Raw genomic sequence first — 25,076 nt, 5'->3', positions numbered from 1 at the left:
AACTATCAGGGCACTGTTTTCAATATAGGCCTGAAATATTTAAACTGGTATTTTAGATGCTTCCTTTGCATAATTAAATAAAGTGGTTCGCATGGCTACTCGGTGCTATTCAACTGAATTGAGTAACAGTGAAAAGATGAGAATGCCTCTGTTTACTGTGCAGAGATTGGGTTTAAAAATGATGGCCTTTTAGAAAGTTGTTAATGCTGTTCTGGCACACGTTACAACCTTACATCAGTTTTCACAAAAGGGGAGATGTGATTTGGTGCAGAAGGGAAATAGTCCTTTCATAACAGCCATTTAAGAGGACTATTCTAAACTACATGGAGTTAGGAAGTATCACTTGGGTATCTTAAGGGTTTATGTTTGGGCAAAGATTGGTGTTAACAAGAATGTCCTGTAAGGATGTTACCCAGCTGTGTCACCCTCCAGGAAAACTGGGGAAAAACCTGAGATAAAAGAGACAGCCTTAGATTTTTTTTTTTCTTTTTAACTTGGAATTAAAACATTTCACCAACTATCTCACCTAGACTTCAGCCTGTTTTCCCATTTGAAAATTAGGACCTTTGGGACTGTGGTTGTAGCTCAGTGGCAAAGCACTAGGGTGTATGAGGCGGTGGGTTAGATTCTCAGTACCACATGTAAATAAAAGGTCGATTGACAACTTTTAAAAAATGAGTATCTCTAAAATCTTATTGGCCTTTAATATCAGCTGTTATATAGTCATTAATTGTGCAATTAAAGTGTGTTTTTTTTTTTTTTTTAATGATAGGTGGGAAAGGCCTATTAGTATTTTTAATAAGTTGCCCTGGATCGGAATCTTGGGAAACCCACAGGTATAAACCAATTGTTGCAAAAGTTCCAGTGGGTGGCACTCTTCCAACACAGTCCAGAAAACTTAGAGCCTAATGCTGAAAACCAATTTACTAAGTAACAGATCTGATGTGGTTGTTAAATGTTATTGGAGTGACTGTTAACATGTCCAATAAATAAGTCGTATATTCAACAACTGGCATTTTTCATGATACCTGAAATCCATAATTTGCTAGTAGTCTATATATAGCTAGAACATAGTTTTCTCTGTTGCTTGGTTTTTAACCGGTATAGTTCAAAATATCACACCACTTCCTTGGGCAGTATATTGTCACAGGCAGATGTCCTTGTGGCTTATTGTACCTTGTTAAGTTTATGATGGGATTCCTTCACCCTTTTGGCCTTGATTTCCTCAAGCTTCAGAGGTAGCAGCCTTTTGTAAAAGATTTGGAGCATAAATAGAAAATGCCACTCTAGTGAAGGGTACCTTTAAGATCAAATGTGGGCACTTTAATGTGATTCCACACATCATGTGGACTTATAAGAACTTCAGGTGAATGTAAAAACATCTCTTGAAAATAATCTGGAGAATGTTAAGAAATGGGTACAAGAGTTAAGACTCCCTGGGTGTGGTGCACATGCCTGTAATCCCACAGGCTAAGGCAGGAGGATGCCAAGTTCAACGCCAGCCTCAGCAACTTTGCAAGATTCTGTCAAAAAAAAATAAAGGACTAGGGATATGGCTCAGTGGTTAAGCATCCCTGGGATCAATCCCTGGTACCAAAAAAAAAAAAAAAAAAAAAAAAAGAGGTAAGACAAGTAAGACTGTTTACTTTAAAATGTGGGTAGGGAACAATGCTAAAGATAATACTGAGGTATCTGAACCAAAATTTCACAAGTTCTCAAAATCAGCAAAGGATACACAATTTCTATCAACAAATAGCAAGGAACATGAATCTCACCCTCACGGTTGTCATCTGGCTTACAGGTAAAGGTTGAAGTTAAAAGTTTTTCATCAGTTCCTTGAAATACTGTTTGTTCTGAGGTTTCCAGAATCACAATTTGGTGATGCTTTTGATCCAAGGTACAAAGGCTGAAACTTTGGTGTAAACACCAGGGGAGCCCTTGACCCCACAGCCATACCCCCAGGAAGTCACCCCATACACAACCCAGCTTTCTCCAGGTCGCTTGCACATGAGTGGTCCCCCGCTGTCTCCTTGGCAGCTGTCTACGCGCCTGCGTTCCTGGAGGTTTCCAGCACAGAGCATCCTCCCTGTAAACCGACCCTTATACCGTTCTTCACAAAACCTCTTGGGAAGTAAGGGGATGGCTGCTTGTTGTAGTGTCCTTGAATAGGCTCGTCCTACTCAGACCAAATATCCAGATTAGTCAACAAGATTCAGTTAGCAATCGTGGCACTTAAAGTTTAACGAACACTTACGAGTCTTCACAACAAACCCCTGTTGTAACACTGGTGTAGTTCAAAGTGGGTGGTAACTGTAAGTGTCATGTGATGTCATTAGCAACCTATTTTATAGTTGGCACTTAACCTTCACACATTTTGTTTTTCAGTACTGAATTTTTTGAGGAATAATGAGTATTGTTTCTGAGCTTGGCATAGAGAAAGGTAACCTAGAGAAAGCACACTGATGACTTTAGTAGTTGAATAAATTCATGCTGATTTTGCATTGGCACATCTAAGAATCACCTGCTTCACTGAATTCGAGGATTAAATATAAGTGGCAGTGATATAAAATGTAAGGTGGTGAGCTGTGCTAACTGGGAATATGGCACTGAATAAGGATGACTCAAACAAAACACTGCACATCCTTCCCTACATGTAGTTTACGCATGGTGCAGTATACTCGTTACTTGCTCAGTGGCTTAAGTGTGTGATAATGTCCTCCTTGTTATCCTCTTTAGAATACAGATTCTATCACATTCTCTTATCCAGTGAACTACATTGGAATAACTAGGCCACACACACACACACAACACATCCAACCCACTGTATAAAACTTACTTCCTTGGCCATTTCTATCAATTCAGATGTGGTGTCAAAGGATGGTGACTGATTCTCTTGTCAAGTGAGCAGCTGTGATAGACATGGGCCTCAGAGATGTGATGTGCCTCACAGATCAACAGCGTCCCGAGAAGGTGAGACCTGGGTCTGTTTCAAGGCCTATCCTGAGCAAGCACTGGCTGACCCTGACTGGACTCTAAGCAAGACGGTGCCAGTGGCTAAATTCATCAGAAGAACACTAGCTGAACATGATTCTTGCTTTGGGGTTGCAAGTGAGGAGAATGGGAAGGAAAGATGAGGGAGAAAGTGTATTTCCCTTAATCTCAGCCTCCATCCAGCACCTTTGCTTTTGTCTGTTCTATACTTGTCTTGATAAGGAAAAACCATTTAACACCAGATCCTTTGGCTGGGCTGACTATCAAAGTCATATGGGGAGGCTTTTTAAAATAGAGACTGCAAGGCCTAAATCTTGGGGTATGGTTTTGAAATCTGTTCCCTGTCCTCTCACCAGTCGGAACTATAAGGATATCTTTCACTCCTAAGGCCCACTAACAACTGAGTTCTCTCAGTTTGTGCTAAAATTCTCACTGGAACTAACAATACCCTTAAAATTAACCTAGGTTACATGCACACGTTTCACACCTACGACTTTCCAAACAGCTACGCCTGAACCCATCGACAATCTTCCTGCCAAATGGACAGTGACAGACAAGCAGGGCCCCGCTTCCTTCACCTGTGTCTCCCCATCCTGTTATGTAGCAGCTGGCAGCTGTCTTCTGCGGCCTCTCTCTCCGCAGCGGCAAACAGGCTGGCAGAACGTGGCTGCTGAGTCTGACACACTGCTCTTCTGGTCCCTGCAGCCTGACCAGGGCGATGTCGTGGTCACTGCTCTCTGGTCGATACTGCCGGTGCACCACAACTTGCTGCACTCCGACCTCCTCTTCAAACTCCTCCGGCACCAGAGTATGATAATCCCCAACCCGAATGGCATAGTTCCTGGAGCTGTTGCCGTACCTGAGAGACAGGGCCAGGGAACCCAGTGAGGCGACTCACAGCGAGGAAAGCTCGTGCAGGTGTGGAGACTTATTTCCACACCACCAGCACCTTTTGTGAATTTAACCTGTTTCCATTTCTCTGACCCTTGCTGCTGTCCCCCTCTGTCATCGGCTGTCTTTATTTCACTTGAAATCTAGAGTCCCACTAACTGACTCATTTCCTGAGAAGGAGCAAGTGTGGACTAAACATCGACCTGTCAAAAGGACCAAAACAGGAATGAAGAGTTAGGCAGAACCACTGTCCTGTTTGCCTTCTTGTTTTCAGGGCTCGCGGCTCCTTCTGAAGCTCCAGGGGGCAGAAAGCACACCTGACCTAGCTCACACCCCTGGGGGCTCCTGTGCAACCCGCCTCGTCCTGGTGAGGAGGCCCGTCACAACCCTGCCTGTGAGCCATGGACGCCGTTTTCAGGCCACCGCGTATGCATTTGCTCTGGACCTCTTACATCTTCACTGAAAGATGGCACCTCAGCGACCCCTCCTGTCACCCTCGTGTTTGAACTGCAACCCACGTCTGTCGCACGTCCCTGCACTGCGGTACACCTGATCGGCACCTCGTTTCCTTTCTGAGAGACTGTGTAGTTTACTGCTTATTATATTTACTGCTCTCTACCTCTCGTTGATTTAATAAAAGTTACTGCAGGTCGGGAGTCTTCGCCTGCGGTGTTCACTGGGAAATCTTTACGTCTGCAACAGCAGTGGCTCGGTAAACGGTGCAGCGTGTTCGCTGATTCTGTAATGAACGAAGGTTTACCTTTGACCTGTGCATTCTTTATTCCATGAGAAGCTATTTGATTCAAATAGAAACACAAGATTTACTAGACTGAAAATTCTCAGCCTGGTTTTACTCAGCATTTCCTGATTCTGACACATCACCTAAAAGAGGACTTCTCAATGCCAACACTTCACAACTTGGAGAGGCAACGGCATCAAAGGGTGTTTGCAAGCGTCCCTGGTCCTGGTCCCAGATCATCAGGGGACACACCCTCCATACCCAGCTGTGAACACTGAAAGGAGCCTCCAGATCCCGCCAGATGTCCGCCAGGGCACAACAGGCCCCTGAGAACCACCCAGCCAGGATGCTGCTCAGCGCCTCAGTCAGGCGGTGCCGGGTCCCACACCTGGCAGGCCTCAAGCCTGCATTCCCAGCCACTCAGGGTCTGCCATGAGTGTGCTGTCCTCCGCGGCCGGCCTCTCACAGCTCTGCTGTACCCACACCCCCACTACCTGCTTCCTGACCCTCCTGTCCAGCCCGTGTCCACCCACCACCCCCTCTACCTGCTTCCTGAACCTCCTGTCCAGCCCGTGTCCACCCACCACCCCCTCTACCTGCTTCCTGAACCTCCTGTCCAGCCCGTGTCCACCCACCACCCCCTCTACCTGCTTCCTGAACCTCCTGTCCAGCCCATGTCTACCCACCCCCCTCTACCTGCTTCCTGAACCTCCTGTCTAGCCCGTGTCCACCCACCACCCTCTCTACCTGCTTCCTGAACCTCCTGTCCAGCCCGTGTCCACCCACCACCCTCTACCTGCTTCCTGAACCTCCTGTCCAGCCCGTGTCCACCCACCACCCTCTCTACCTGCTTCCTGACCCTTCTGTCCAGCCCTGTGGTCTGCCCACTGCCCTCCTTCTGCAGTCACAGCCCGTCTGCCCACCGTCAGTTCTCCAGCAGCCCTCCTCAGTGTTTCACGCTGTGGCTCCCTCCCTTGTCTGTGTGCGTCCTGCTGTCCACTACCGCAGTCACTCCTCGGCTCGTCGGTCAGTCCTGGTTTGCCTGGCACTGCAACCCTAGCTTCACAGACTCTCCGTGCACTTGAATCCAGCATCCAGTGCTTAAGGGGAAAAGTATCTGCTGAACGACTCTTGCTCAGTTTTTTAAAAAACGTTTTGTAGTTGTAGACGAACGGCATGCCTTTATTTGTTCATTGCTATGTTGTGCTGAGGATGGAACCCAGTGCCTCACACATGCTAGGCTAGGGCTCCATCACTGAGCCCAGCCCAGCCCACTCCTCAATGTTCTGACAAAAGCTGGAGAGGCTTCCACTGTTCACAAGACCTCCACTTGAATGAGCATTTAATTAGAGTGAGTTCAGGAGCTTTGAGTTTTCTGGTGACTGCTTGTTTAAAAACGACCTCCAGTTTCCTCCCAGGTTGAGAGACGCTCAGACATTCGAGTCGCCCCGCCTAGGGCTCCGACCTCTTGATGGATGACTTCCTGAATTGAATCAGTTGAAAGAACCAAGTGGTGCAACACAGGACTGGCTCGTGCAGCCACCACTACTGATGGCTCCATCTAGCGAGTCCCTAGATTCCATGAGACTTTCCATTTTCAACCTTAAATCATCCTGTGTCTTCAGGGTTCAGAAGTTTTTTTCATATGGTGCCTAGAAAACAGGTCTTGTAGATCCTGCCTCAAAATGTAAGTGAAGTTAAGGAGTATTTCAAATACTGGAACTGCAGAAAAATGAGCTGCGAAGAGAAAAGCGCTTGAACGATTCTCCCGTCTGTGTTGTGTGTTGACATTACCAGTACATTGTAAAGATTCAGAACACTTTGATAACAATACATTCCAGGACTCAAAATACTGTACATGTGATCAATATGAATATTACTGACATATTTAGTATCTTATTTTCTTTTGAGGGGGTACTGGGAATTGAACTCAGGGGTATCAGACCCCTGACCCACACCCCCAGACCTATTTGTATTTTATTTAGAAACAGGGTCTCACTGAGTTGCTTAGCGCCAGCTTTTGCTAAGGCTGGCTTTGAACTCACGATCCTCCTGCCTCAGCCTCCCAAGTCACTGGGGTTAGAGGTGTGCACCGCTGCGCCCAACTTAATATTTTACACTCTATGAAGCAAACACTCTTAGCATTCTCCTCTCACTGAGTATTTAGAATCCTGTCTCTACCTCACACGTTCAGCACATCTCAGTGCAGACTGACCCTCTGTGACTCCTCCACCGCCACAGCTAGTGACCACCATTTTGGAGAGGGCAGCTCTAGATAAATAAAGGAGCGTTCAAGAAAGGACAAGGCTTGGGATGACTATCCACAGACACGAGTGTGAAAGCCAGCCCTCACCATGTGCCATACACAGAAATGAACTAAACGACTGAAAGTCTAAATATGAAAAGCAAGACAATAAATTTAGAAAAAGTCAAACTATCTTTATTAATATGGGTCTTGGGAGAGATTTTTAAAATGAGATGTAGAGCTTTTACAAACTTTAAAGGAAAATGACACTTTTAAAAAATATTTTTGTAAGAAAACCATAAACAGTAGAAGGGCAAGGCCAGATGGAAAGGCACTCATAACCGGTCACAGCAGTGACTTGTGTGTAAAGAGAGCTGAGCCAGCCACAGACAGCACCGCAGAAGACCAAGGACAAGGACTCCAGAGTTCACGAAAGAGGGGACATCAGCCAGGCAGTACTACTTAAAGGAAATTCCAAATCTCTAAGATTGGCAAAAATCAAACTTTCCGACAGTATCAAGTTCGAGTGGGAAGGGCAGGCAGAGCCTTCACAGTGCTGTGCATGAGCCCACGGGCTTCTCCAGAGGACTGGGAGGCCGTGCAGACCTGAAGGGAGCCTGGCTGCAGGGCCCAGCGCGAGGCTGCCGCGCAGGCCCCGGTGAGATGTGCGTGCGCACGTGTATTCCACTGAAAGTGCTTTAGTAGTGAAAGAACGGACATCACCTAACTAACCCTCTGTGGGGGGTGAATACACGGGGTAAGTTTACAATAAAGTCAGCGTTCACAGGCAGGCAGCTGAAGTGAGCGAACAAACCCACACGGCTGGTCTGCAAAGGGACACGCCACGTAATGCTATTTGAGGGAAAAGTATAAGTGCCCCTGGGTTCAATCCCCAGTGCCAAAGAAAAAAACGTGAAGCAGAATTTTGCTTGAAAGAATCTTCAACAATACAGTGCACATTCTTTTCAACCTTTGTACTAAGACATTTTTCCAACACCCAGTTAAGAGTGTAACTAAACTCCTCGTATGCATCACCTTGCTTCAGTAATCATTAATATTTTGCCAAGTTTGGTGCACATTTTTAAATACGCCCCAAAATTAATGCTGAGGAAATGGTCACACTCTAGAGCCCACAAACAGCCCTGGATAAAGGGAGAGGAGTCAGTCCCCCACAGGTTCTGCAGGGCGAGCTGAGGCAGGCACACGGTTTTCCTGACAGAGCCTCCCCTCGGAAGCAGGAAGGCTTCGGATGGACTGATGAAGCATTTGGGACAAGAGGAAACTCGTGTGAAAGTGAAGGACAAAATGTACGAACCTTCCTTTCTGGAGGCACAGACAGAGAGCTCTCAGACAAACCCCAGAAGAGGGACGCACTGCCTCCAGCAGAGCCCCACTCCGCTCCTCAGCATCACGCTGAGTCAGGCCGCTCTCGCGTCGCCCAGCTGTGATTCACCTCAGGAAGGAGCCGCCACAGCTGCCCCCCTGCACAAGCCCGTGCTGACTCTTCTCCCCAGACCCAGAGTCCACATAACCCGAGGAAGTAAGTGCCCTGTCACCCCTCACTCCCACAAGCCGCAGAGCCCCGACAGGGAAGGCTCACAGCCCGCTGACACGGGTGCTGGAGGCGGGAGGGCTGGCAAAGATGGACACGTACCTCTTGAAGCAGTGTGCTGCCGTCAGCACCCAGCAGCTGCTCAGAAGCGTCGCCCCGCAGAGGAGCCTGCCGCCGCCATGGGATGACTTCAGCCGGAGGGAAGCCTGCCAGGGCCAGCCGCCCCTGAAAGAGAGGGAACCACACAGGAGCAAAGGAAAGCACCGCAGCTTTAAAGGCTCGCAGTGTGAGGAAGGGGGTTCCCCAGGGACTCAAGAGGCCAGGCTGCCCAGGACCCTGAGCTGCCCACAGGGATGTGCCACAGGCAGGCAGTCGATGACAGCCACCCAGCTCCATATGCTGGGACATGCATGGCATGAGCACAGTCCTCTCCCCACCCAGCCTTACCAAGCAGCCCCAAGACCCATCTAGCCAACCCGTGCTGGCACGTGCACACAGCAACCCAAGCTTCACAATGAAACAGCCAAATCAAGAACGAAGGTATTCTAAATCAAATGCATTCCACATTTTTTCCAAGTCTCCGTCTCCTGTTACATTGTTTCTATCACACCACTTTTTAGCAAACATCTATCACATAAATCATAGGATAGAGATGTAAGAGCAGGGTCTAAGTAAATCAAATGTAGGTATAGAACAGTGCAGTTATCAGGATGGTCAGTACTTAGTTTAGAGAGTAAAATGCACAGAACAATTCCCATATAACAGCAGAAGAGCCCACGCCAGCATCCTATAATGTGGAGCAGCTCCTTGGAAGAACATTTTACCTCAAAGAATTTTTTCCACCAATGATGCGCTTCTGCCGATGGTGCAATAATCTCAAACCACACACAGATGAGAGGGACTCTAGAGCAGAAACAGGCCATTAATCCAACATCACACTGCTGAGAGGAGGAGAAATGCAAGGCGGGAGGTGTTAGGGTCTGCATGCGGCGTCCCACAAAGCTCCTGTGAGATAGTGAGGGGAGGCACAGGGAGAAGCACCTGGCTATCAGGAGCCCCCGCCCAGCCAGTGCAGTTCCCTGGGCAGGTTGCTGGTGCTGGCTGCAGGCAGGTGGTGTGGCTGGAGGAGTGGGTCCTGGGTGGCCCTGGGTGAACACCTTGTCCCTGGGGAGCAGAGCTCCCTCTCCTCTGCTTCCTGACTTCCACGCCCTGAACTGCCCTCCTTCCCAACACCCCACTGCCATGGGGCTCTGCCTCCCCTGGGCCAGCGCAATGGAACTGGCCATCTGTGGTCCGAGACTCTGAACCTGTGAGCCAAAGAAACTCCTCCTCCTCTAAAATGGTTCTTGTCAGGTCTGTTGGTCGCAGCAGTGAAAAAGCTGCCCGACACATTAGGTCATTAATTAGGTATCACAACGCTGAGAGAGGATTTAAAATGCCTTTTCTCTGCAAATTATAGGGAACTTTTTATGATAATAAGTGAAAGTTTTCTCACTTCAACAAATGACATTAACTTGCAAGCAGACAAGCTTGATGTGTCTCCAGCATTAGCTGTGCAGTGTTGTGTGGGTTGCTGAACAGTGAGATCCTGGATAGTCACCTTCTCTGACCACAGAGGCGTTCTGGGTACAGGAACATTAGAGAGGGGGAACGGGAAAGGCAGTCATGGCTTAAATTACTTCCTTCACGCAGCTCCATTCCCAGCCATAGGTAAAAATGTAACTTAGAGGAACAAAGCTCCCTACTCTAGGAGACTTTCGATCTGAATTTATATTTTCTCATAAAGCGCTTTAACATCTCCAAAGGCATGGTAAGTAAAGTCAAGTGGCAAACTGTTCATAAGTGTCAGTCAAACTTCCCAAAATAATCTAACAGGCCTCTGCCAAGAATTTACAAGGCAGTCCAGTTAACATCAAAGGTGGCCCTACGGAAGAAGTGCAGACAGAAAAGGACCAGTCTCGGGGGTGTCCAGTGTTGAGCCCAGGGGTGCTTTACCTGAGCTGCACCCACAGCGCTCTGCATTATTTTTGTTTTGAAACAGGGTCTCACTAAGTCGCTGAGACGGGCCTCAAACTGGTAATCATCCTGCCTCAGTCTCTTGAGTCTCTGGGATTGCAGGGGTGTGTCACTGTACCTGGCAGGAAGGCGTGGCTAATTTTTAAGATGATCTTACAAAGAAGAACTCATGCTGGGCCATCTGCTTCTTTGGTTAAGTTGTATACGTGAGGTACAGAGACGCTCTGTTCTTGCTGGATAAGGGAAGAGCAGGAACGGTGCCAGGCCAGGGCGTCTCACCAGCAGGGTCTCCCACAACACCCAGCAGAGGGAGCCCAAGAGGGAGCCCCGGGTTATTTCTTGGTAGATAGAGTTCAACAACACGTACCAAGATCAGATATCTGCCCAGAGATCTCAGGGGCATGCTATCTAGACCTTGAGCTTTGGCGCTTAGAGATGAATCGCGGCGGGCACTGGGGATCATGGTACTTTAGGAAAACAAGTTTCCCACAGCAAGCGCCCCTGTGGGGTCAACACAGATGCCAAGAAAAGGAATGGCGTAGTCCTGAGCAAGCAAAAGTCAAAGCTCATGTCATCCTGGGCCAAGCGAGTGGCTGCAGAAGAGCTGCCCACCGTCAGAGAGCACTGAAGAAGCAGCAGGAGTTCCCTTATGACAGGGTCCCCTGAGGACAGCAGGCCCTGGCCCTGAATGTCGACCTCAAGCCCTGACTCCCTGACCTTACTATGTGGGGAGCTGCCTGTCCCTGAGCCATGGTGCTGCCTGCGGGAGGCATGGAGGCCCTGAAGGCCGGCCAACAGGCAGCAGAGAGGAGTCCATGGGCCGTGGGACTCCAGGGTCGCAGATTTTTATGGTTTTTCTTCAAGGCTTTAGGAATTTGACATGATGCAAAGAATCAGGCAAGCATAGTTCAAACCACTGTGAAGCACCTAGCAAGACTGGCTCCCCGAGTGGGCCAGGAGCCCTGCAGGTGAAGGAGCAGTTACAGCCCCGGTCCAGGCTGCGCTGTCCCGGCAGCTACCGGAAGGTGGGCGCTGCGGCTAGCTTGAGCGCTGACCCTCCTTCTGCTCACAACCTGGGGCGCCTCTACGATGGCTGGCTCTCTCTCCCTCCCTCCAAGATTCATGAAAGCTCTTGTGACCTCTGAAGCACCAAGAGCTACTTACTGAAGTAGCTTCTCGTTTTCCTTGAATTTTTAAATTTCAGAGAACAGAATCCACAAGATGCAGTTTTTCTTTTTGAAGTTCATTGTAAAAATTCCCCTGGATGTTTGAAATATTAAGGAGTAAAGGAGGACGTTTCCTGTTTTCCTTTCTTCCCTTCTTAGGAAGTAGAAGACAACTGAACCCCCAGCGCTGGCCACGAGCTGACAGCTATGTCAACCACCTGACATGGAAAGGGCTGCGAGTGCAGCAGCTGACCCCAGACCAGAGGCCTGTAGTGGCTCCCGCTGTGCGGGGAGCGGAGGTGAAGGCAAGCTGCCAGGGTGCCGAGTGGGGGGAAGTGGGCACTGGGGTGCGGGCTCTCGGGTCTTGGCAGGCGACTCACCTGTGCCACTGCTGCCAGAGGCCTTCGTGGCAGAGTAGTCACAAATGACCCCTGCGTCCTCCCCGTGGCGACAGTCGTGTTCCCCGAAGTCTCGCTTGACGCAGTCGGCCAGGGACCTCTCCGTGCCCACGCACCTCACGTTGTCCACGTGGATGGGCCCTTTCCCTTCCCCAAAGTAAGCCATGGCTCTTGCTCTGGCTGGACCCCTGGAAGCAGAGCTCTCTTAAGGTGTGGAGAAGCAGCCACACAGCACAGCAAACCACATGGAGAAGCAGCCACACAGCACAGCAAACCACGTGGAGAAGCAGCCACACAGCACAGCAAACCATGTGGAGAAGCAGCCACACAGCACAGCAAACCACGTGGAGAAGCAGCCACACAGCACAGCAAACCACAACCGCGTCCAACTGGGAAGCCCCCGCGCAGGACTCGAGATCAGGAGAAGCTCTCACCCGCCCACCCTCGCCCAGAGACACTGCCGCAGCCACCTGCACCCCAGCTCAGAAAGCCGAGACCACCAGCAGGCGAAAAGGGTGCTCTGAATAACCAGCAGGAAAGAGATCTAAGAGCTCCGCCCTCTTAAAGAGCATGATGCTCTCTTTAAATTGGCATAATATTGCCAAGAGAATTCAAGATTAGATGATTACCAGGAACCTAAGAACAAAGCTTTCCCTCTTTTAGAAGTAAAAAATACAGTTCTTAACAGAGGACAAAAACTGGGAGTCAGGAGCAGAAGACCACCTACTTTTGGCATATTTCATATTTTGTTTTAATGGCACATTACTTTTTAAAAATGTACAAATCCAAAAAACTTTTTAATGAACTAAAATATTTCAAACTAAGACCATATTTGAAATTCAATTTCTAATAAATTAATGAACATAGTTATGAAAGGTGAAAGTTTTTTTTTAAGTTTGAGTTATAGGAAAACTATTCTTAGAATCTCAAGTTAGGAAAAAAATCATTAAAACAATACAGAGAGAGGATAAGCTATAAATAAAAAGATCGATAAATTCAACGTAAATTAAGAATGCTGGCGAGTTTCAAGATGGCGGACTAGAGGGCGGCTGCATTTCATGTTGCTCCAGGACGCAAGATTCAAAAGAGGAGATAGTGAGAGACTTGGGACCAACTCAAAGTCGCCGGGTGAGTCTCTCCCATTGGGGGCGTCCCGGATGGGGCGGTAGCCCCGGAACACAGGGAACTTTGTGAAGTAGAGTTGCTCGGCGAGACGCCCCTCCCCCCACAGGAGCAGTAAACACGGACAACTGGGATCATCCTAGAGGAGGCAGCTCAGCACAGCGTTTGGACTCGTAGCAACCACTGTGGCTCCGGGAGGCTGCCTGAGGAGGAGCTGCGTGGCGAGCTGTTTGAACTCAGAGCGAGCGTTCCTGAACACTGGGAGGTTGCCCGGAGGAAGAGGAGGAGCGCGGCGGGTCGCTTGACCTAGGAGTGACTGCATCAGAGCTACAGGTGGTTGCCAGAGGAGGAGCTGCGTGGCGAGCTGTTTGAACTCAGAACCACCACTCCTGAACACCAGTGGCCTGCCTGGAGGAGGAGCGCGGCGGGTCACTTGGTCTAGGAGTGACTGCATCAGAGCCACAGGCAGTTGCCAGAGGAGAAGCTGCGTGGCGAGCTGTTTGAACTCAGAACGATGGCTCCTGAACACCGGGGGGTTGCCCGGAGGAAGAGGAGAAGCGCAGTGGGTCGCTTGGTCTAGGAGTGACTGCATCAGAGCCACAGGCGGTTGCCAGAGGAGGAGGTGAGTGGTGAGTTGATTGGACTAAAAGCGACCGCTCATGAACACCGGTGGCCTGCCTGGAGGAGGAGCGTGGTGGGTCACTTGGTCTCGGAGCCACCGATCCTGAACACCTGGGGGGCTACCCCGAGGAGGAGGAGGAGGAACAGGGCGGGTCACTTGGACTTGGAGTGACTGCCTAGGGCTACGGGCGGTTGGCGGGAGGAGGAGACGCGAAGTGAATTGCTTGGGCTCCTAGTGACTGTGTCGGAAACCCGGCCACTGTCCGGAGGAGGAGGTGTGTGGCGGGTCTCTGGGTATCGGAGCTATTGTACCCGGCTCCAGGTGGCGGCTCAGAGGAGGGGCCCCATAACCAGGCGATTAGGTGCAGAGCAGGGTCCCAGGAGCTAGGTGGCTTCTTGCTGGAAGAGCCGCACAGAGACAAGCTGAGAGGCGGAGCGAAGTTTCCAGGACTGCGGGCAGATTCTCTGGGAGAGGCAGCCTAAGGAGTCTCGCCTGCGAAGGGTGAGGCTCCCAGGCCCAGGAGGTAGGTCCGGGCCCCTAGGAACGTTGCAGAGGAAGACAGCCCAGCCCAGGTGGTAGTTGTAGATTGAGGGGAACCTCTAGGAGGGGAACTGATCAGCAAGACGTCCCCACCAAGTGAGTCTTCCCTGCCGGGGGAGGTTTTCCCACAGGGGCAGTAAAACCAGAGACACAGGCACAAACAGGACTTGCCTCAGCCCGCAGCCTAGTTCCCTGTTGGATGACCATTGGTCAACAAGTAGAGGCACCTCTGCCCACTAGAAGGGAATATACACCACCTGAGGGTCACCACCCCTAGAGAGGCAGCTTCTTCCTGGAGCTCCACATTATCAACTTCCTCCAAGACTTCAGGCTACTGAAGGATAAGAGGGGATATACTAACAATCTTCAGGGACATTATAAGTCGATAGAGGAAATCTGCAATATCTTAAGGACCCACTGATTCCTGAACAATATGAGAAAACAAGGGAAGAAAATGCCCCAAACAAATCTAGATGTTATATCAATTAAATCCATCAACAGCATGGCAGAAGAAATGACAGAAAGGGAGTTCAGAATGTACATAATTAAAATGATCAGGGAAGCAAACGATGAGATGAAAGAGCAAATGCAGGAATTGAATGATAGCACCAATCAACAGTTAAAAGAGCAAATTCAGGAAGCAAAAGATCATTTCAATAAAGAGTTAGAGATATTGAAAAAAAACCAAACAAATCCTTGAAATGAAGGAAACAATAAACCAAATTAAGAACTCCATAGAAAGCATAACCAATAGGATAGAACAACTGGAAGACAGAACTTCAGATATTGAAGACAAAATATTTAACCTCGAAAGCAAAGTTGAACAAACAGAGAAGATGGTAAGAAATCATGAACAGCATCTGCAAGAACTATGGGATATCATGAAAAGGCCAAATTTGAGAATTATTGGGATTGAGGAAGGTTTAGAGAAACAAACCAAAGGAATGAATAATCTATTCAATGAAATAATATCAGAAAATTTCCCAAATCTGAAGAATGAAATGGAAAATCAAGTCCAAGAGGCTTATAGGACTCCAAATACACAAAATTACAACAGACCCACACCAAGGCACATTATAATGAAAATACCTAACATACAAAATAAAGACAGAATTTTAAAGGCTGTGAAAGAAAAGAACCAAATTACATTCAGGGGGAAACCAATACGGATATCAGCAGATTTTTCAATCCAGACCCTAAAAGTTAGAAGGGCCTGGAACAACATTTTTCAAACCCTAAAAGAAAATGAATGCCAACCAAGAATCTTATACCCAGCAAAACTTACCTTCAAATTTGACAATGAAATAAAATCATTCCGTGATAAACAAAAGCTAAAAGAATTTACAAAAAGAAAGCCAGCATTACAGAACATTCTCAGCAAAATATTTCATGAGGAAGAGATAAAAAACAAAGAAGCATATCAGCAAAGGGAGGAATTACCTTAAAGGAACTGTCAAATAAAGGAGGAACCAAGATGTGTCCAAAAATAAATAAATAAATAAATAAAATTTTAAATATGAACCAAATGACCGGGAATACAAATCATATCTCAGTAATAACCCTGAATGTTAACGGCCTGAATTCATCAATCAAAAGACATAGACTGGCAGATTGAATTAAAAAGAAAGATCCAACAATATGTTGCCTGCAAGAGACTCACCTCATAGAAAGACATACCCATAGACTAAAGGTGAAAGGACGGGGAAAAACATACCATGCACATGGACTCAGCAAAGAAGCTGGAGTATCCATCCTCATTTCAGATAATGTGGACTTGAAGCCAAAGTTAGTCAGAAGGGATAAAGGACATTTCATACTGCTTAAGGGAAGCATAAATCAGCAAGACATAACAATCATAAACATCTATGCCCCAAACAGTGGCTCATCCATGTATGTTAAACAAATCCTTCTCAATTTTAGAAACCAAATAGACCGTAACACAATAATACTAGGTGATTTTAACACGCCTCTCTCACCACTGGACAGATCTTCCAAACAAAAATTGAACAAAGAAACCATAGATCTCAATAACACAATCAATAATTTAGACTTAACAGACATTTATAGAATATACCATCCAACCAAGAGCGAATACACTTTCTTCTCAGCAGCACATGGATCCTTCTCTAAAATAGACCATATATTATGCCACAAAGCTAATGTCAGCAAATACAAGAAGACAGAGACACTACCTTGTATTCTATCAGATCATAATGGATTGAAGTTAGAAATAAATGAAAGAGTAAAACACAAACTACTCCAACACCTGGAGATTAAACAATATGCTATTATATGATGAATGGATAACTGAAGATATTAGGAAGGAAATTAAAAAATTCTTAGAGGTAAATGAGAACAAAGAAACATCATATCAAAATCTCTGGGACACTATGAAAGCAGTACTTAGAGGAACATTTATTTCATGGAGCGCATTTAATAAAAGAAGTAAAAGTCAACAAATAAACGACCTAACACTACAGCTCAAAGCCCTAGAAAAAGAAGAACAGACCAACACCAAAAGTAGTAGAAGACAGGAAATAGTTAAACTCAGAGCTGAAATCAACAAAATTGAAACAAAAGAAACAATACAAAAAATTGACAAAATAAATAGTTGGTTCTTCAAAAAAATAAACAAAATTGATAAACCTTTAGCCACACTAACAAAGAGAAGACGAGAGAAAACCCAAATCACTAAAATTCGGAATGAACAAGGAAATATCACAACAGACACGATTGAAATACAAAACATAATTAGAAGCTATTTTGAAAATCTATACTCCAACAAAATAGAAAATTTCGAAGACATCAACAGGTTTCTAGAGACATATGAATTGCCTAAACTGAATGAGGAGGACATACACAATTTAAATAGACCAATTTCAAGTAATGAAATAGAAGAAGTCATCAATAGCCTACCAACAAAGAAAAGTCCAGGACCAGATGGGTTCTCAGCCGAGTTCTACAAAACCTTTAAAGAAGAGCTCATTCCAATACTTCTCAAAGTATTCCATAAAATAGAAGAGGAGGGAACCCTTCCAAACTCATTCTATGAAGCCAATATCACCCTGATACCTAAACCAGACAGAGACACATTGAGGAAAGAAAATTTCAGACCAATATCCTTAATGAACATCGATGCAAAAATTCTCAACAAAATTTTAGCAAATCGCATACAAAAACATATTAAAAAGATAGTGCACCATGATCAAGTGGGTTTCATCCCAGGGATGCAAGGTTGGTTCAACATCAGGAAATCAATAAATGTCATTCACCATATCAATAGACTTAAAGTCAAGAATCACATGATTATTTCAATAGATGCAGAAAAAGCATTTGATAAAATACAGCACCCCTTCATGCTCAAAACACTAGAAAAAATAGGGATAGTGGGAACATTCCTTAACATTGTAAAGGCCATCTACACTAAGCCCATGGCTAATATCATTTTAAATGGTGAAAAACTGAAAGCATTCCCTCTAAAAACTGGAAAAAGGCAGGGATGCCCTCTTTCACCACTTCTGTTCAATATCGTCCTTGAAACTCTAGCCAGAGCAATTAGACAGACCAAAGAAATTAAAGGGATATGAATAGGAAAAGAAGAACTCAAACTATCCCTATTTGCTGATGATATGATTGTATACTTAGAGGAACCAGGAAATTCCACCAGAAAACTTTTAGATCTCATAAGTGAATTCAGTAAAGTAGCGGGATATAAGATCAATGCACATAAATCTAAGGCATTTTTATACATAAGCGATGAATCTTCAGAAAGAGAAATCAGGAAAACTACCCCATTCACAATAGCTTCGAAAAAAATAAAATACTTGGGAATCAATCTCACAAAAGAGGTGAAAGACCTCTACAATGAGAACTACAGAACACTAAAGAAAGAAATTCAAGAAAACCTTAGAAGATGGAAAGATCTCCCATGTTCTTGGATAGGAAGAATTAATATTGTCAAAATGGCCATACTACCAAAAGTGCTATACAGATTCAATGCAATTCCAATTAAAATCCCAATGATGTAACTTAGAGAAATAGAGCAAGCAATTATGAAATTCATCTGGAAGAATAAAAAACCCAGAATAGCTAAAGCAATCCTCAGTAGAAAGAGCAAAGCAGGGTGTATCGCAATACCAGATCTTCAACTCTACTACAAAGCAATAGTAACAAAAATGGCATGGTGTTGGTACCAAAATAGAAAGGTGGATCAATGGTACAGAATAGAGGACACGGACACAAACCCAAATAAATACAATTTTCTCATACTAGACAAAGGTTCCAAAAATATGCAATGGAGAAAAGATAGCCTCTTCAACAAATGGTGCTGGGAGAATTGGAAATCCATATGCAACAGAATGAAACTAAACCCATATCTCTCACCATGCACGAAACTCAACTCAAAATGGATTAAGGATCTCGGAATCAGACCAGAGAACTTGCATCTTATAGAAGAAAAAGTAGGTCCAGAGCTTCAACATGTTGGCTTAGGACCAGACTTCCTCAACAGGACTCCCATAGCACAAGAAATAAAAGCAAGAATTAATAACTGGGATAGATTTAAACTAAAAAGCTTTCTCTCAGCAAAGAAAACTATCAGCAATACGAAGAAAGAGCCTACAGAGTGGGAGAAAATCTTTGCCAATCATACTTCAGATAGAGCGCTAATCTCCAGAATCTATAAAGAACTCAAAAAACTCTACACCAAGAATGCAAATAATCCAATTGACAAATGGGCTAAGGAAATGAACAGACACTTCACAGAAGAAGATCTACAAGTAATCAACAAACATATGGAAAAATGTTCAACATCTCTAGTAATAAGAGAAATGCAAATCAAAACCACCCTAAGATTCCATCTTACCCCAATTAGAATGGCGATTATCAAGAATACAAGCAACAACAGGTGTTGGCGAGGATGTGGGGAGAAAGGTACACTCATACATTGCTGGTGGGGCTGCAAATTAGTGCAGCCACTCTGGAAAGCAGGGTGGAGATTCCTTAGAAAACTTGGAATGGAACCACTATTTGACCCAGCTATCCCACTCCTTGGCCTATACCCAAAGGACTTAAAATCAGCATATTACAGAGATACAGCCACATCAATGTTCATAGCTGCTCAATTCACAATAGCCAGATTGTGGAACCAACCTAGATGCCCTTCAATTGATGAATGGATAAAGGAACTGTGGTATATATATACAATGGAATATTACTCAGCCATAAAGAATGATAAAATTATGGCATTTGCAGGCAAATGGATGAAATTGGAGAATATCATGCTAAGTGAGATAAGCCGATCTCAAAAAACCAATGGACGAATGATATCGCTAATTAGTGGATGATGACACATAATGGGGGGTGGGAGGGGATAGTGTTAGGGTTAGAGTTAGGGTTAGGGAGGGGGGCAAGAATGGAGGAAGGAAGGACTGTATAGAGGGAAAAGAGGGGTGGGAGGGGTGGGGGGAAGGGAAAAAAATAACAGAATGAATCAAACAACATTACCCTATGTAAATTTATGATTACACAAATGGTATGCCTTTACGCCGTGTACAGAGAAACAACATGTATCCCATTTGTTTACAATAATAAAAAAAAAAAAAAAAAAAAAGAATGCCGCTTTACTAAGAACCACCCTAAGCAAAGTGGAGGATAAATTTAAAGTGGAGACCTATAATATAGAGTTACTAATGCATTTGTTGGTGAATATATTTTCCGATAGAGGAAAATAGCAAAGTCCTACATTGTACACAGAACTCCCAAATCTCATTTTAAAAATAAGAAAAGCAATCGCCCAAGAGAACAACAGGCAAGAATAACCCCGCACGCACGGCAATGGCAGGTTACACGCAGGAAAAACGCAAGGTCATTCACAAATGGAAACGCTCCGTCTCACTAGCCAGGAGGGGTGAGGAACCACCGCGGTGAGGGCCTGATGGGCGCTGGCGCCGCCACTGGGCGGCACATGGGAAAGCAGCCCTGCACCTGTGAGGCCGAGCCTGCAGGCAGCCTGAGGCATAAGCTCCAGCCCTGATTGTATCGGAGAAACACCTGAGTGTTGACAGTCATCTCGATTTTTAACAGCAAAACTGGAAAGGGTATTGCGTGTGAGTATCCTCCTCAAAACTCAGGTGGACCTTTAATCCCGGGCCTTAAGCAGGACCAGGTGGGACTTCTAAGAGACGACTGGGCCAGGACGGATCTGCCCCGTGAGCGGATGAGTCATTAATGGGTGGACAGGTCATCCCACAGTGAGTCTGCTTGAAAGCACCACTCTCTCCCTGTGAGACCCGGCAAAGGCCCACTGGGCAAGGTCCCCCCACCTTCCAGCCTCTAGAACTGTGAGCCCAACGACCTTTTCTTCTTTATAAATTACCTACCCTGTGATATTCAATTACAGCAACAAAAATGGACAGTATCAAGATAATTTTTAAAAAGCTGGATACCAATACTATTTAATATTATAGAACAAAATAAGTATGAGTTACTATAGCTGCTTGCATCAACAGAAATCAACCTCAAAAGCAATACTGAAAAGAAATCACAAGTGAAGAACCTAAGTGAGAATACTTACTTTCCAAGAGTAGATTTCTAAAATTAGACAAAACTATCACTTAAGGATGTAACTTGTCCTAACATTATTAAATTTGCAATGGGATGACAAAACTCAAGATGGCTTTGGCTTTAGTGTGGTGAAGTGAGGAGGGGGGCTGGTGCAGAGGAGCTGAAAGGCACAGTTACACTGTGTCCCAGGTCATCAGCAGGGGCAGGGTCGCCCTCTGCAGCCCCAGGACTGTGTGCATCTGTGCATGAGTGTGGATGTATAAGTCGATCTGTTCTGCGGAGGAAGAACATTCAATATGCAATCTCATGGACAAAATAACTCTATACGATGTCTGTAGGTCAAAGAGTGTTTTCTGTTCATATATTTTTAAATGGATAGAAGAGAGGATTAAATTGCTATATTTATATTCCATTGGATATAAAAGAATGATGTGACTTTTTATTTGAAGGGTTATATACACAGTCAAATTAAATTCTTTGCAGGTTTTTACAAATTAGACATTTAGTGTCAGATTGCTACTAAAATGCTGGGGGCATTCCATTTTTAACATTCTTTTAAACAACACCACCCCGATGAGTAAGTTGTTTGAGAATGATGAACTGAAACACATTCACACAGCTCAAGGGGAACGGGACTTCACCTCAGCTGCTCCGTCTGTCTCAAGGAATCGGCCTGATCTCAGCACACAGCAACTCTGCCAGCCCTGGGAAAGCAACAGAGGCACCAGGCTGCTCTGAGGACCTCAGGAACCCTTCCCTTCTCCCTTCACTCTGAGCGCCACCTGCACATCCCCCCTGGGCTGTCCTGACTTGGCTTCCTCGCTTCTGGTTTTCCTACCAGGGAAACACCTTCTGGTGCCATTCGGACTCTGTTTCCAAGAACGAGTCTTCAGGCAGACAGAGCTGGCTGGGGACAGCTGGGGGGTGGCTACTCGTCAGACTCAAGCCTTGCGACAGCGTAAAGCTTCCCTGGATTGTTCTATGAAAAAACGCATATCAAGATGTTTCATGATGCAAACCAAGGTGGAAAAAAAGAGTCCCTGCTCTAGTCTCCTGTTTTTACAGTTCACACACTGACACACAGACACACACAGAAACACACACACACACACACAGACAAACACACAGACACACATACACACTCAGACACACACAGAAACACACACACACACAGAGACAAACACACAGACACATATACACACTCAGACACACACAGAAACACACACACACATACACAGACGCACACAGAGACACACACAGACACAGAAGCACAGACACACAAACACACATACACAGACACACACAAAGGCACAGCACAGACACAAAAACACAGACACAAACACATATACACAGACACACACTCAAGACACACACTCACACAGACGCACACAGAAACACACACAAAAGCCCATTTTCTCTCAGTAGGAAATTCTAAACACATTCACTGACCAGAAGACAACTGAAACTGCACCTGGCTCTAAACCCGGGCAGTGGTGGATGAGAGGTATCTGAGTAACAAAACAAAACGGAAAATAAAAAAATATTTAGATTGATCGAATAAGTAATTTTCATTTAATGCTGTTTGATAGCAAATCGCAGATTGTGCAGATACTAAAAGATGGGTAATCCACTGTTACATGTTACATGTTTCACAGTAACATTAAATTACCAAATTACTTAAGAGTTTTTTTTTAAAGCACAAAGCAAAATAATGCTTTTTACAGAAATAAGAATTTTTACAGAGATATTAGTGAGAATTACTAAAGCTTTGGCTACTTAATCTAGATTATATTTCCACCTAAACTCACATTTAAAAAAAAAAAATGCTTTATTGAGGTGCTACTGATATAGAGAAGCTTGGCGGGTCTGGACATCTGTACCACCTGTGAGGCCAGGTCCAGGCCCCAAGCACTGACTCGCCCACCACCACAAATGGCCCTGTGTGCTTGGGTTGGCAGGAGCGCACGAGAGCTGCCCTCACGCTGTTTTAAAGTGCACCGTCCTGCACTGGGCCTGGACCTGCGCTGTGCAGCTCTCTGGAACCCACTCGTCCTGCATCACAGAAACTCTACGCCCACTGAGAACTCCTCCCTTCCTCTCCCTCAGCCCTGGCACCCGCCATTCTGCTTTCTGCTCCTACAGACTTGACCGTTTTAGAGATCTCATGTCAACAGACCTGTGCAGAATTTGTCCTGCAGATCCTGGAGTATTCCTCGTGCACAGTGTCCTCCAGATCCATCCGTGATGTCACACATGTCACACGTTAAGGCTGAATAACATCTGTGTGTGTGCGTGTGTGCGCGTGTGTGTGCACGCGCACACAGGTGTACCATGCTTTCTCTATCCAGTCGTCCACCTGTGGATGTCCAGGTTGTCTATGTGTCTTGCTGCTGAAATACTGCCATGAATGTGGGGTGCAGACTCTCCTCAGACCCCTGACTAGGACTGCTAGATCATGTGGGAGCTCTTTTCTAACTTCTTTTTTACTGGTACTGGGGATTGAACCCAGGGCTGCTCTACCACTGAGCCCCATCCCCAGCCCTCCTATTTATTTAGTGTGAGATAGGGTCTCCCTGAGTTGCTCAGCTGGCTTCTAACTCATGATCCTCCTGCCTCAGCCTCCAAGTCCCTGGGATTGCAGGTGTGTGCACCGCATCCCACTCAAACAGCAATACTGTTAATGGCTAATGTGGAGTGAGGGATAAACTGGGAATGCAGTGCAGGAAGAACGTTCAAATGGAGGAAGGAGCAATGGAAACATAGCAAGCAAAGAAGTTCATAGAAAATCACTGCAAAACATGACTCACTGGCCAAATTCACCTCTGCGCCTGATATAGACTCCTACTTTCATCTACCATCCCCTATTTTGAAATTGAAAATATGTATCACAAGTAATGGGCCCACTGACCAGAAGACAACTGGAACTACACCTGCATCTAAACCTGGGCAGTGAGTGGAAGAGAGGTATCTGAGTCACAAAACAAAACAGAAAATTTAAAAAAATAGCTCTGGATGTAGAGTTTGTAAAGATCATTTGAGCTTTTATTAAAAATATAAATACTTTTTAATGTAAAATGTACGCCACCTAGAAATGACAGCTTGAATTGGCCAGTACTGAAGACACACATGGATGCAGAATCAAGGACATATTAGTAATCCACGCAGCCAGGCAGCTCACACACACCAGTCCCTTGGCACAGCCCGCTAAGTGCCCACATGCTCTCAACCCCTGAGGTGCTGTCCATGGCTGATGGACAAGAGCAGAGCCAGGAAGAGCCTGAGCTAGGTGAGGCCTGACCAGGAGCTGCCTGCCTGTGGCTGAGGCCTCTGCCCTGGTGTCCCTGGGCCTGTGAGCAGGGTCCTCCCCTCTGCCACGCTCTCCTCACTGACTCCTGCCTGAGGCCTGTCCAGCACCTGCATTCTCCATGAGGCCTGTGAGGGCTTCGTGCACTAAGGGACACCACACAGTAGTGCAGCACGGCACTTGGGCTATTTTGAAGAGTGAATCATTGGAAAAAAAGAAGGAAAGGAATACAAAACGTGAACTAACATAAGAAAGGCACAAAATAGGTTGCAAAATAGGACGACCATGTGGAGCCATGTGGAGCCAACAGGGAGGCCGGTGCCAGCCTCAGCTCTGAGGAACTCAGAACGGGCCCTCCAGGGCCTCCCACAACAGCACCCCTGTAACCACAAGACCCAGAACCCCCAGCAGGAGGCACCGCGGACCTGGAAGTCACAGGGAAAGGTGACGTGATGGCTGAGAAGCAGCCTAAGAAGCAGCCAGTGACTAGACTTTTGTTACTAGTCACATTTCCTGCGTGACGTAAAGTGGTTTCTTGAGAGAAGATAGAAAAATTTAACTAGATTCTACTTCTTACTTCTTTGTGATTCTGGAGCAACTCCACACGGGGCCAGTAGTCTCAGCTGAATGGCAGTTACTAGTCCCAGGTGAGGAGGGACTGGGTGGAGTGAGCCTAGAAGACCCACCACTGCCCACCAAGCAGCTGCCCAGGACCTGGTCTCTCCTTACTTATGGCCCAGCTGTCGGCAGACCACGGTCGCATCCTCGTCAGTCCATCCGTCGTCGCAGACGGTGCCCCACTGGCCGTGGACGTAAACCTCCACTCGTCCTTCCTTCTCGTTTTCTCCATTCACCAGTCTGACAGGAAAACCTGAGTCACAATTCAAAGGTATTAGGAAAGACAAAACAAGCAAACTATGTCGAAG

General features: G+C 46.1%; 1 protein-coding gene across 1 annotated transcript; it reads right to left on the bottom strand.

The window, feature by feature from the left end:
* Positions 1-1,630: 1,630 nt before the first annotated feature.
* On the bottom strand, positions 1,631-25,076 carry LOC124989366 (neurotrypsin-like; the record flags this gene model as incomplete). The annotated part of the gene is made up of 6 exons (XM_047559245.1): positions 1,631-2,176; positions 3,570-3,850; positions 8,521-8,643; positions 9,243-9,321; positions 11,981-12,186; positions 24,880-25,076. Coding segments are annotated over 6 exons (1,194 nt in total), but the record flags the coding sequence as incomplete, so codon positions are not given.

Source organism: Sciurus carolinensis, chromosome 7 (assembly GCF_902686445.1).
Source record: "Sciurus carolinensis chromosome 7, mSciCar1.2, whole genome shotgun sequence".
Classification (NCBI taxonomy): Eukaryota; Metazoa; Chordata; class Mammalia; order Rodentia; family Sciuridae; genus Sciurus; species Sciurus carolinensis.
Note: the sequence above shows the minus strand (reverse complement) of the source record. Positions and strands in the feature narration are given on the sequence as shown.